This window comes from Poecile atricapillus, chromosome W (assembly GCF_030490865.1).
Source record: "Poecile atricapillus isolate bPoeAtr1 chromosome W, bPoeAtr1.hap1, whole genome shotgun sequence".
In the NCBI taxonomy this organism is placed as follows: domain Eukaryota; kingdom Metazoa; phylum Chordata; class Aves; order Passeriformes; family Paridae; genus Poecile; species Poecile atricapillus.
Genome location: NC_081288.1, coordinates 20,978,951 through 20,993,076, shown reverse-complemented (window position 1 = coordinate 20,993,076; position 14,126 = coordinate 20,978,951). Strand labels below are relative to the sequence as shown.

At 44.7% G+C, this 14,126-nt stretch overlaps 1 protein-coding gene across 1 annotated transcript in view; it reads right to left on the bottom strand.

Annotated features, from left to right (window-relative positions):
* LOC131591725 (protein O-mannosyl-transferase TMTC1-like) overlaps positions 1 to 14,126 on the bottom strand; it is a 134,561-nt gene that overhangs the window by 31,490 nt on the left and 88,945 nt on the right. The window contains exon 11 of the mRNA XM_058862711.1: positions 8,040 to 8,153. Coding sequence (XP_058718694.1) covers positions 8,040 to 8,153 — 114 coding nt within the window. The remainder of the gene's footprint in view (positions 1 to 8,039; positions 8,154 to 14,126) is intronic.

Genomic DNA, 14,126 nt, shown 5'->3' with positions numbered 1-14,126 from the left:
CCAGCAGGCAGGGAGAGCAGCCCACAGGCACCCCAGCAATCCCTCTCAGCAGGGTGAGCCTCCCAGGCTGAATTGCAGAGCACCCTGATATTGAGGGAAACCTTTCCAGGACAGAAATGGGGGAAAAAAATTATAAAGTTGTTGAATAGATTTAATCTGTGCACTGACAAAAGCCCCGTGAATTCTTTGAGATCCATTAAGGAAAAAACACCCCCAACCTACAGCAATATCCCAAAGCATGCCATTCAAATAACCAACCAGTAGCATACTGAACAATATTACAATTTATAAATTTTCATTAGATTTTTCAAACTTGGGCAGGGATAGAAGCCTGAGAGTTAAGAGTTGAGGAGAAAACCCAGGATTTTAAGTCAAACAATATCACAGCTAAATATAAATAAATAAAATCTTTCCTGCTAAACTCACATGTTCCCTGAAGTGTTGAGGCAACATAAGGTTATCAAACAGGGCTGTCTGCTTATTCTCTCACATAAAGAATTTATGCAGAATCCACGTAAGTCCTGAAAATCCCAGAAACCTCAGCACTCCCAAAGCCCAACAAAAGACTAATAATTCACAACATGCCTGACTTATAGACAGTGTGAACAATGCAAGCACCTCCATAGAGCCCACAGAATCTTGAGGGACCCCAGAGCAAACAAGAGACCATCAGGTGAGCCCTTCAATCAAACATGACACGAGGGGATGAAACACTCTCACCCAAGCAGATGGGGGTGAAATCACGCCTGTCATCTCCCAAGGCTCCCAGGTGCCACGGAAAGCTGTACAGCCCCATACTGTACAGTTTCCACAAAAACAAGGACAGCAGGCTAAGAAAAAAACAGTGGCTGTGGGAATGAGTAACTAACCCTTGGATCTGAGGATATCATTAGCCAAAAGTGAAAGATATACTTGAACACATACAAAATACAGTTGTAAGTTTCTCTCTGCATACCCCACAGAAAAATCAAACTAGATGCCTTGTCCCAATAAGAAAAGCATTTTCATTAGGGGAGCATTTTTCATTACCCAAATTTTTTTCATCAGTCCCCAATACATTAAGAAGGCAGAGCTTTGATGCAGTGACTGAGGAAGGCTATGGAGTTGTCATCCTCAGGGATGAAGGGGGCTTTTCTCTAAGATGATGTGTTTGAAAAGCCAGCAAGTCCCTGAAGGGCAGCATGGAAGGGCCTGCACCCACAACAAGACACCACGGTGTAGGAAGGGACCCCACCTGTAAGCATCAGTGTCCAGGGCTGACACACCCCTCTTCCCTCCCAGCAGGCACACCCAGCTTCTATGGCTCTAAATGCATACAAAACTCTCTCTGCATCAGGGCTCATGGTTGCACTTATACCAGTTCTGTTTTCAAGTAACTAGAAGCCTGTGCATTGATTGATTGTTATTTTGTCACTAAAAAGCAGAAAAACTGAGCAGAGCTGGAGCGGCCCTCAAAACAGGCAGGGATTAGCGCTTTATAGAGAGCAGGTTCAAAAATAAATTACACTGGCTGAAGTAATTTGGCCACCATCCCATGCAAGTGCTGTAAAGGCCATTAAGTCTCTGATTCAAATTAAGGCATCCCTTCCAGCCATCAATTACCATTAAAATACTCAATTCCAGCTTCAATGTCCAGCTTCAGGATAGCCACCACATACCTGTGCAATACTCCTTAAGCCTACTGTCAAAGATCGAATCAGAACACCACACAAAGATATTCCCAACTGCTTGGACATGATCCACCTCCAGCCCATAACATCCACTAACACAGAGTATTACATGACATCTCTAGGAAGATGTCTCAGGCTTGCTCCAAGGGCCTGACCTAAGTAATATCAGAATGTCAGACGGGCACTCATGATTTCGGGAGCAAAAGCAGCCACGGCAATCACAGCAAAGCAGCACTGTGCATTTTTTACTCTCTGTAAAAACAGGCTAACAAATGGTGCTGGTATTTTAATTCTTCCCAGAAATAAATCACAGATGGTATCCAAGGCCACCTGCAGTCCATGCTGAGAGGCATTTTCAAGGCAAATACATTGACACACACACATAAAGGGCTGTAAGAACACAATTTTTTTTACTGCATGGAGAGTGCAATTTAACTGAATTTAAACAACCCCAGATACTGTTGATTTAAGATATATAAAAACCCAGCAGGAAGGTATGTGGGAAAGCTTAGGAAGAAACCTGAGTCTCCCTTGCAGCATTAGGGCTTTATTTCTAAAGTGTAGTGAGGTGAAAGAACAGCCTTGCTTTTTTCTTTTCTACCCATTCTAGTGATGCTATGAACCAATTTTGCTCCCCCAAATGAGGCACACTAGATAATACACAGATAAGCCACTCACACTGTTTTCCCTTCTCCATCCAGCCTGTGTTTGAGTACTAAGGATACATAACCATGATTTCATGACCCATCCTGATGCTACAAACCAGCATTCCTCATTTCCATGCTGTAAGCAATGCCCTAAGATGTATTACCTGCAAGCTCTGCAAGAGCAAGACTACACAAATTTCAGCACCAAGTGTTTTCATATTGGTTTCTTTGCCTCCTGGCCCACTCTCTCCTCTCTGTCAAGGCTGAACATCAGAACAGTTCCCTGAACTGCAAAAAGACCAGCCCAAGAGTCCCCACTTGCTGTCCAGAGGCTCCCTTCTCCAGAAGATGCCACAAGGGGGAATGAAGGTTTCTGCATGGCAGGCTGGTCCCTTCCTGCTCTGTTGGGTCAGCAGCATTTGGCAGAGTAAGTCCAAGGGGAGCTTGTGGCTAGGAACCTGTTGGTGGACGTGTAGACCCACAGAGGTAACGCTGCAGAAGTGTGTGCGCTCTCAGGTACACACACCAGTGCATTTATGTAAATAAACACACAGGGTCACATTACACATCCTGCAGGACTCTGAACTCTCAGGTATGTTTTAACATCCAGAAGGCAAATGTGAATTTTTAGATGATGACCTTTCTGCAGACACAGAAATGCAGCTTAGATAGCACAGAACTATTATTAGCATGTTTATCCACCCAGCTCCAGCAAGGAACTCGGCAACCTCCTGCAGCCCCATCCGCTGATGCTCACATTGATCTGCCCTCCATGGGAAGCACTGCCCTGACAACAAACACAGAGAGGGATGGTAAGAACTGCTTTGGGAATTAAAATGTTGAATGAGTGCAATTGTAGGAGGTAAGGTGAATTATTTTTCTCCCCTCCATTGTTATAAGGAGATTGATTTAATTGATAATGAATGTTCACCAATTGGGTTTAAGGCTTTGCTGTTTTTTCTCTGCATGTCAACCCACGTGCATTGCTGAAGGGCAATGTAAGTCTCAACAGTAACATCAAGCACACAAGGCTGGGGAGAAGCAAGACAAAAGCTTTGTACTATCAACAGCAAAAAAATCTTCATTAGCACATCAGAGATGTTCTTAATATTTGAATGAGGTTGCATGACCTCATATTCTCATTCACGAATGGGAGACAAGTGGTGAGATAAATTTCAGATATCATCACTATTTGATCTCCAGGAGCAGAGGTTCTCCAGAATTCCTAAAAATAACAGCAAATCTGCAGCAGAAGTAGCAACAAGAATGTTAAGGCCAGCTTTCAGAATAGCTGTGGTCGACTCACACCTCAGATGGACTATTTCCAGCCTTTACTTTCTAAAGGAAAAAAACCCCAAGGATCTCCTGGGGTCACTACCATATGTCAGGCAAACCAGTGAGGCAGTCTAATCCAGCAGCATGTTTATAACCCACCTACAATTACTGAATGCCAACTGTTTTGATGCCTTGAGAAGGCTGACCTAGAACAGAGGCTAGACAGAATAAAGAATAAAGTAGGTATTTATCGAAAGGTGTTAAGGGGTATACCTTGGGTGGTACAAGAGCCTGGTCAGGGCTACACCCACGATGGACCCAAAATGGTCACAAAATCAACAACTGGTCACAAGGTCTCACACTTCTATAAGTTTTGGTCCATCTACCTATCAGGATTAATTGTTAATCACTGCTTTAGGTTATGAAGTCCCATCCTTCTTGTTTTCTCTCTTCACCATTGTTTATGGCCTGAAACTTGTAATGATTGTCCTTGGTATCAAGCTAGAAAAAGAGTTTGTTTTGTCTACCTGCTCTGTGAAGAGAGCTCATTAACACTTTATATAAAGCTCAAAACTACACACCTAGGCAGCACAGCATATGAAAAATATAAAAGCTAAAACTTAAGGCATCAGTTTGTCAGGGCTATTTAATGGGTAATTCATCTGGCATCTCTGAGGGGTTCCATTTCCATTCCCCTTATAGGAACTACATTGTGGAAGAGCTTTTCCTACATAGAGAGAATTTTTGTTCTTTTCATTCTCCCCATTTCCAATTCAAACACTGATCTCCATTTTTGCATTTAATTTCAGTTTTCATTTCCCCCCACTCTTAGAGAACATAATTAGATAGCACTAATTACCCATGTCTAGCTAGTCAGGGTGTTTTGTCACTGGTCTCTGGGCTGGGGTGAGGAATGAGTTTTCTGAGGGGCCACCTGCAATGACACTGACAGGTGCTTGCTGGGACTGATTGCCAAGTTTGCCTTGGAAACCTGACCTGCAGTTCCACTGTCAGAGAAAACACACATTATTCTCCTCCACCACTTTTCTGCCCTGAAGCTAACAGAGGTACAGCAACATTTGCCAGCAAAGAATCCCACCAGTCTCTGAAAGCAGGAAAGGGAGCAGTTAAAGCATTGGGGGTCAACCTTCCCAGGATTTATTATCAATTGCTAGTATTTCACTAGGTGACTTGTGTTCACTTCAACATCTTTTCCCACAGTTACGGTATCACAGGAGGAAGGTGTTGCTTTGCCTAGCAGCCACATGGCAACCAGCACTTCTGGCAGAGCAGGAGTGCATGGAAGTGCATCCTTATGTTGGTGGAGTTGGTGGAATGGCAATTGCTCGCAGTTCAATCAGCAGTGTGCAGACTGACAAGATCACTTCTATTCACTAAACAATTAAACTCATTCACTGAGATCAAGCAGACCTGTGCTGTCATTTGGCACAAAACTGGAATAGTGGATGAGCCATCACCCACTGAAGCACTGCAGCTCTTCCCTTCCTATCTCCCAGGAGCTCCCAGGCAGCAAGCTGTGTCCTTATCGACTCCATTTCCTTATTAATTCCCTATTGATCTGCTCACTGAGCACTAGGCAGAAATAATATTTTTATCTTCTGTACTCTTGGCTGTGCTGCCATTGGATTGTGAAGCCTCCTGCGTAGCTTGGGTTTTCTGTAACCTGGGGAGGATGGATCCACCCACACTCACTGGGAGAGCAGGCACTCAGCGAGGGGTACCTGTGGGAAATCATGAAAGTTTGTTGTGTGAATACCTCAGCTGCTGGTCTGCCTACTCCCTGACATGGAAATTTACAGAGTGGTAATTCATCCTTCCAGGTCCAGCCAGTGGCAAAAAATACCCTGAACCATCAAAATCTGCTCAGGATATTACAGCTACTACTTCCTTCTACCTAATTGTGGAGATTGGTCTACAAATCAGAGCAGTCTGTGAGGAGCAGTCTGTGAGGATGGGTGATAAGGGCTGTTTTCTGTGATACCTGTGCATGGTCTGCCACTGTGTCCACCTGAGGCTGCCTGTCCCACACCCAGCAGCTTCTCCACTGCTTCTACACAGCCATCAAATGCAGGCACCCAGCAGAGGCTGCAGGGCCCACACACAACCCCAGGCACTGCAGAAAGGGTCTGTCTGTGGGGAAAACACAGACAGAATTACAGAATGTAATTCTCAACAGCAGAACATAGTGCACTTTTTACTTACACTGTTCTATTGCTCATTACACAGACCCCAAATAATTTCCCTGTGACAGAGGTGGGAGGAAGGAGCAAATATAAGGAAAATATAAGCGCAGAGATACAATATGACAAGAACAAGTAGTGCAGCTTCCCAGGGATGGAGACTTCCAACTCCTGGCCTGTATTTTTGGGCCAAAAAGAGAATGTGCAAGGTGAGTTTTGCTTTTCCAAACTGCCAGCTAATGCTGAAATAACTGAAGTAAGTCTAGTGCTAGCACCAATGCCATGAGACACCAAGCACCTAGAGAAGAGCACGGTTGGTTCTGTGGGGCTCCAAGCTCCAACAAGGCTTCAGATGCTCTAAAACAACACCACCAGCATAAACTGTGCTATGTAATACAATTGAGAAAATGTTTGCAGTCAGTTCTCAAAACAGACTCTTTCATAATTGAAATACTGCAGAGCAGAAAACAGCATTATAATTACAATAAATGGGTGCTGCTGAGTTAGAGAAGATCTTTTGTCTGCAAATCCCATTTACACAAGCAGAGGCAATGCTGGTAGGAGCAGTTACATTACTCTGTGCATGCCACTGCAGGGCTTGGGTAATTTTTTGTCAGCTCCTCTTCTTTTTGACTTGCAATGGCCTTTTCTGGTAAATTGGGAAAAGTTCAGAGACTAGATAGAGAAAAACTGGAGGACTGCAAAACTTTGTGACGCTGAAAAAATCAGCACCTATCGAGCAGCAGGATAAGGGAGGAGTTGATCACTCTATGGAAAACAGACTTTTGGTAATGGGATCTTCAATGTGGCATTGAAAGGTGTAAACAAATTCAATGACTGGAAGCTGGAGTTAAACAAATCAGTCTAAAAATAAGGGAGGACATTTTCAACAGCCAATGTAATTAACCTTCAGTACAGTTTACTGGTGGTTGTGCTGGATTTTCCATTGCTGGAAACTTTAAAAAAAATAAAAGGTTGTTCTAAATTATTTCCTAAATGCCCAGCATGGCAAAACAGAACAGGATGTTGCTCAAAAAAGCTAAAAATCACCTTCACCCAGGTTCAGTCCCTCCTCAGTGACAATGAACTCCTGTCCTCACAGGTCAGCCTGGGTGGGTTAGGAGCCCTTGGAGAGCTTTTATCATAACCCTGTCAGCTGGCCAAAAGACAAAACACACATGTAATTTCTGGAGTTTTCTGTCACATCACACATCAGGAAAGAACATTTCTTCCACCTCCTGGCATGCCCTATGGAGCTGAGCTCTGCCCTTGCTGTCCATCAGAGCCACTCTTCACCTTGTCTGTCCTTCCCAAACACGCTTCTGTTCCTGAAAACACTATTTGTGCACTCCATGCTTGCTTTCCCTTGCCACCACGCTATCCCCCCAGCCCCCTGCATTCATTCCCCAGAGGTGCTTGTCCTTTCTCCCAGGCCCCAAGGACCAGAGGGGAGAGGTTTGGGGAGCTGGGGTGACCTGCTTGGTGCACTGAGCACTGCCTGGGAGCAGCTGAGCTGCATGAACAGCACTGGTCAGAGCAGCAAGTGGAGGGAAGCTGCTCACAGGGAGCAACCCCATCTGTGTGTGAAGGAAGGGTCCTTGACAGATTCCACAGGACATGTCCCATATTACAGCCCAGCCCTGGGCCCCGATTTACCACTCAGCTACAAGCAAGGCAATGCATCCTGCTGCTTCAGCTTCCCCCTGTACAGAACCTCAGCAATGATATTTGCCCTGTTACTGCACAGGAGCATTTTCAGGATCAATTAGTTTAGCGTTCATGCAAAGCTCTGTGGACAGAAGCCTCAATACAAGCAGTAAGTACCATTATTGTTACTGCACTTCAGATGGCTACCACACTGACATTTTCCAGGCATGCACCATTAACAATTTACCAAGATAAATGGCCCAGGAACCTGAAAATGCATTTAGGACAACTACCTCCTGTTTGCCAGCATACATTCAGTTACGTAAATGACACCTCATTGCTCAACGTGTAGCTATGGTAACATTTCTATCTCATATACTGAAGTGCACACACACACACACACACACACACACACGTGGAGCTGGAGGGAAGCCAGGCTACCTCATTTCGTGACACACAAACATTGAGCCAGGGAACTTTCCCAGGCTCCCAAAGCCAAGCTGCTCCCAAGGAGCCAAGGACAAGGAGCAGCCAACTTGCCCAATGCCTGTCAGGAAAGACATGGGCTGAGAGCCCCACCAGGCCCCTGAGGGACTTACTTGAGAGCAGTTTTGTAGTGGTAGATTGCTTCAATGTTACGGCCCTGGTCCTTCAGAAAATTGGCATAGTTGTAGTGCACCTTGGCGTTGTGGGGCAGGGTCTTCACTCCTGAGCTGTGAAGAGAAACAGAAGCGGGACACTGTTAGCAGCCAGGTTACCCCACCTTCCCCTGGGTCCAACCTTCTTCTCAAAGTCCCTCCCTCCTCCTGAAAAGCTTGCTCGTAATCCAAGCACCTTGTCACCTCCTGTGCATTTGTGCCAACACAGCTCATGTTATAACTCTGAGCTTGTCCCACGCGCAAAGTGCCCCGGGCAGACATAAATGTGTGGCAGCAATTCAACTCATCCTGCTCGCTGTCACCGCAGCCACTTCCAGCAGCAGCACTGCAACACTCCCTGTGGCCAGATGCTGCTGTGTTTTAAAATCTGAATTACTAAATTGAAAGACCAAAACCTAAATGGTTAATATTTAGAGGGAAAACATGTAGTGCTTTCTAAAAGCAGGGTGTCTGCTTAAACCTGAGTGTCATGAAGCATCTGATGAAAACCTTGATTTAAACCTGGCCCTGTAGATACCAGCAAGAGGGCATCTTCTCCATGTGCACCAGCCACTCGGTGGAATGCATGGCATACCCCAAGTACCAGCACACGTGCACTGCTTAAGGCTGAGCAGAGTATGGCCCGGAGGTGAGGGCTAACGGCACTCTCACCCTTAGGTAGCAAAACAAGGCTCTGGCATTATGGCACATGACTGAGGATACCTGGCTGCACAGCCCCATCCCTTCCCTTTGTCTCCCCTGCCATGTGCAGACTGAACTCAACATTTGGAATTAATAATGAGGGCACAAAGACAAAAGCAAGCATATGCTTATTTGCTTAATTGAGAGCACAGAAAGCAAGGTACACCTTGCACAGCCAGAGGAAATGCCGTTTCAAGGTTAAACAGAGAAAGAAAACACAGGAGCACGTACACCATGGAAACATTTCCCCTGCAAGAATCCAGAGAAGTCAGTACTCCGTTTAATGGGGGGAATCCTTTCCAGCACATAAATAGGGGCTCTCTGAGGTAAGGGGAAATAAGGATGGATGAATCTGTTCATGTAAAAGCAGACAAAGTGCTGTTTCTTGCTCACAAGCAGATTCCTGCCAGCTGCTCTCTTTTCTACTCCCACCACCTCCAACCCTGCTACCTCAGGTAGGAAAAGCAAGGATTAGAAAATTCCCAAGTCTTGTTGCTTTGCCTTGTCTGTCTCTCCTGGTTAGCTTTGGTTAGCATGGAAGTTAATCATAATGAGACAGGGACACAGGCAGCCCCTGCTGTGTGGTGCACACCCTCTTGCATGGGAGGAATGCACCCAGAGCTGCAGAAGCCCTTTGAGGGGGATTTCACTGCAGAACAGCACTGAGGAATTGCAGTGGCAAATATGATATCCTTTTAGTTATCTGCAGCCAGTGGTATCCAGCATCACTAACACCTACTTGTGAGAGCTTCCAAAGCTTCACCCACAACTGCCTTACAGAGTTCAGCTCAACACAGCCACGGTTTGCCTACTAAAATTGAAAGTGCACCTTGCATTTGGCTTCCTAATCATCAGGTATTTCCAAATTACTTACTGGGAGCACTACAGGAATAAGACATTTTGTGACTAATCGCTGAATTAAATCAGTTAATTGATGCTATTCTTAAGAGAATGATTTTCTATATTAGTTTTCACAAAGATATACTGCACCAGCAGCAAGTAATGTGTGACTGCTGTGGCTGTGTTAATTTCTATTGGCCTTGGGAGCCATTAACTACACACTTACAACCTCTGGGCATTACTGGAATATTAATTCTTATACAGAGAGGGTTTCATTACATCAGCACCAGTGTTACAGGCAGAGACATGGCACTCAAAACTGCTGCTCTCTCAGAGCTGCGTGCAAGGAGCTGCTCTGCTACAGCCTCTGCTGAACCAGAGCAGACTGAGCTCACAGTGAGGAGTACATTACATATGCACGAGCACTTCAGTTCTAATGAGATGCAGTTTTAACTGCAAGATGCATATGTTTAAATATTTTAATTCTGGACTGTTTTCTTTCAAGTAGGATTTATCACTGATTCTGATGGTCCCACTTATTAAAACATCACTAATAAAGCTTCTTGCATCTGTGTGCTTCTGCTGGTGGCAGGGGTGACACAGGAAACGCAGAAATGGGTTTGGGTTCTTAAGATGGTCTCTTCTGCACCACACTGCTCACACTGACCTATTTATTCTCCTCGCACGGGCGGGGAGGGGGAATGTTTCATTCTGCAAATGCAGGAAGCAATGACTGAGGCTGCTTGGAGCCTCTGTGCTGGGGGAGGCAGCAAACGCGGCACTGGATGCAGAGGGGAATCTTTGGGAGAGTTTAGGCAAACACTCCTGCTAACTGATTCCTGACCAGTCGAGAATGCTGTTTGCTCCCTGACAGAGGAAACAATGATGTCCAGAGTGAAAGCCAAGAAGGAAAGGGTGGAGTATAAATAACAAAGCAGAACACAATGTTTTTCCATTTCTGCTTCCCACAAGCTCCTAGCCTCTCACAATTTCAAAATCATTTTCCAATGTGCTTTTCCAATCTCTCCTATTTCCCTGTTCCCCAGCCAGGCACACACATGCCCTTCTGAAAACCCACGGCATCAATCTGGCTCCAGCCAGAAACGAGCCCACTGACATTGGAAGTTACTACTCCAGAGGATTTCCTTCCCTTCTGATTTCTACGACAGCAGTAAGTGACATAAATGGAAAATAAACAATAGGCAAACCTTTTTACGTAACGCTTCCTCCCCGGGGAAAAACAAAAAGCCTGTTAGCCATAAATCAGAGAAATAAAATACCAGTGGTATTTTCCAACCTCAAATACCAGCATCATCCAAATTCCACTTCAGTTGGGAAAAAAGCCCTGTGATCCCCTCTCTTGTATTCCTAAATGCATGTTCTGCTCTACAAGGTGAATGGGTGCAGGGCTGAGGTTTCATTGATTTTCTGTGATATCCATATGAAAAGTGCTCAGTTTTGAAGAATATGAGACCACTCCTGCCTCAGCAGGAACTCTGGGAAACTGATGGTGTCTCCTCTGCTTTGGGAATCACTATCATCAACAAAGGTTCTCTACAGCAAATTATTCTCTGGATGACACAACCACCTTCCTTGGCTTCCTACCCTTGTACTGATTTCACAGATATCTGTGTTGGGCCAGAATAAACTGTCCTACAGAAGATGTCCAAAATGCAATGGGACTTGTTCTCTTCAGCTGAGCCAGCTTTCAGAATTAACAAAGTAACACAGCAGTAAATGCCACTTTTGGGACTGGAGCAGGTTTTGCAAATTCCTGAAGTCAGCAGACCCAGCTTGGGAAGGAGAGCTGCTGACTAAGAAGGCATCGTTTTTGTAAAGCTCTTTTGCTGGTTACAACTGGGTTTCCAGGCACTGTCACAAACGTGGGCAGCGCGTGCGGGCGCTTTCCAGGAGCAACAGGAAACGCGGCAGCTTGACAAGCCTTGGGAAGGTCAGTACAGCGGATGCAGAGATCAGCCCACAGCTCTCCCCTCCCTCTCCCTGGCTTCAGACATTAACACTGACCACAGTTTGAGTCTGACCTTCTGGCCTGTGCATCCACTCTAAAGGGTAGTTCCTTAAATAATTAACAAGTAAGTCCTCCCTGAGCACCTGCCAACGCAGTAAGACAAACTGCTTGGGGCCTCTGAAGATGTCTATGCCTCAAATATCTCTCTATATATTTGGCCACGTCTTATACTTGTGGTTTATTTGCTTCTCATTTAGTCTTGCACACATGCTTGTGCATCTATGTGGAGATGCATCATTTCCTTAGACACCAGCATCCTCCCCCACGCTGCTGCTTTCAGCCGGGACCTGGCAGGATTTCTGCATCCAGAAAACTTGGTCCCTGGGCTGAAGACTGAGTGGCCACAGTGGCCCAGAGGTAGCAACAGTGTCACACAATGTCAAAATGGGGTAAGTTTTGAGAAAGGGACAGAATGGGGTAGAAGCACAAAACTAGGAACACACTGAGTACACAAACGTTTCCTGGACCAACATAGAAAAAGTGCATTTAACATGACAGGCCTCAGCCAAGGGAATCAAGACAGATCAATCCTGGAGAAACAAGCAAACAGAGGAACAAAAAGTAAAGGTGAAAGAAAAAAAAAACCAAAACTCTAAGAGGAGGGAAGTAGTTATTAATCAAAGCAGCAACTGGAGAAAGAAGAATGAGGAATTAAGATTGTGAGTAAAGATCCTCCCAGCACATACTTGTTAAAAAATATCCAACACACACAGAGAATACCAAGTAGGTTGGTTTATGTCTCCTTTCCCACATCTATAGATTTGCTCTGTATCCTCCTCCTGTTCCATCCATTAAAATTTATTGTTGTTTCACATACCTCCATCCACTTCTCCCACCTCTCCTCATCAGCCTCCTCCTTCTGCCCCAAAGAGGAGATCTCTCACTTCTGGGATGACATTATCTTCTTGCTATACTATTCTTCTTTTGCTTTTCCTTTCCATCAACAAGGAGGGTCCTACCACATTACAGATTTGTGAGAGATGTGTAACACCTACCAAAGAAGATCTTAAAAGGGCAACAAAAAGGCCAATAAGGGTAAACAGCACAGTGAAGACAGCTATGAGAAATGAAAGGCGTTCTTTAAAAAGGAACAGCTACAGAAGGAAAAAGGAAAAGAGCATAAACGTCAGCCAGTTAAACATAAACCATAATTAGGCAGACCAAAAGAGATTTAAAGAAAAACTTGCTAAAGCTATCAAAGCTAATAATGGAATACATCAGACAGAGGAAACCTGCCAAAGATCCCCTAAGGCAAATAGATGATGGAGGTCTAAAAGTAGTGCTTGAAGAAGAAAAGACCACAGCAGAAAAGCTAAATGTGTTCTCTGCACCAGTGCTCACTACAGGGAAACTAAAGGAGCTGCCACACAGGAGCCTTTCCTCACAGGGCGAGACCAAAGCACTGTCTCTTACTGAAGTGGCAGTAAAAGAGGCTTTAAAACAAATCAACACCCAGAACAGTTATGAACCCATTGGGCCTGGTAGAATGCATCCAAAGGAAATCAAACATGCAGCTATTAGCTGCAGTAGGTAGCCTATAATTTAAATGAGACTGGCACTAGGGGAATGGAAGTTGATGAACATGACTTCATTTGGCTCCAGAGAAAGGATCTTGACGGGGAAACAGACCAGAAAGTCTGATTTCCACTTCATGTAATTTGGGGAAAACCATCATAAATCCTACTTCTAGCACATTTCTGGATAACTACAGTCCAGCTAAGAATTAGCCTTGTGTATTGCAGAAAGAAGTTATTTGGGAAGTTCTGCTGTTGTTTTATAGACTCAACAGGTACATACATGTTATTGAAACTATGGAAAGCCTTTATAAATATCCAAATACAGCCCAGTCAGTCAAAATCACATACACCAATGTTCAGCACTTAAATGCTCAAAGGGATTTTTTTAATAAAATCCCTCACTAAAGACTTCCTGTTTCTTCAAGGAGTAAGAGGGGAAGATCCTCTCATGAATCAATATTTAGCTGAAAGACAGCAAGTAAAGAGCATGAATATGTGAGCAGTTTTTACAGCTGGAGAAAAGTGCAAGCAGGGTTCCCAGGAGACATGCAATGGCACCTGAGCTACTTCAGGTGTTCACAAAGGATCTTGAAAGGGGAGCAAAACAGGGAGGGGACACTTTTGCCAATGACACCAATGTGACACTGCAAGAATTAACTACACTTTGTTGCAGAAGGATCTCACAGTACTGCAGACCAGCAAAAATGATGGCACAAGAAACACAGTGTTGGTGCAGATACAAGCATCAGAGAGTAAGCACACACACACTCTAAATCTGCATACAGATTGATGTCTAAAAACCTGGTATTTCCAGTCACAGTAGGTGTCCTGGAATTTGTGTTGGGAGTGCTGTGAAATTATAACTCACTGCTTAAAAGAGGTCAAAAAAGGCAAGCAGAAGATTAGGAATTAGCAGGAGAAGAGAACAAGAACCAGAATGCAGTACTATGTTATTGTGCT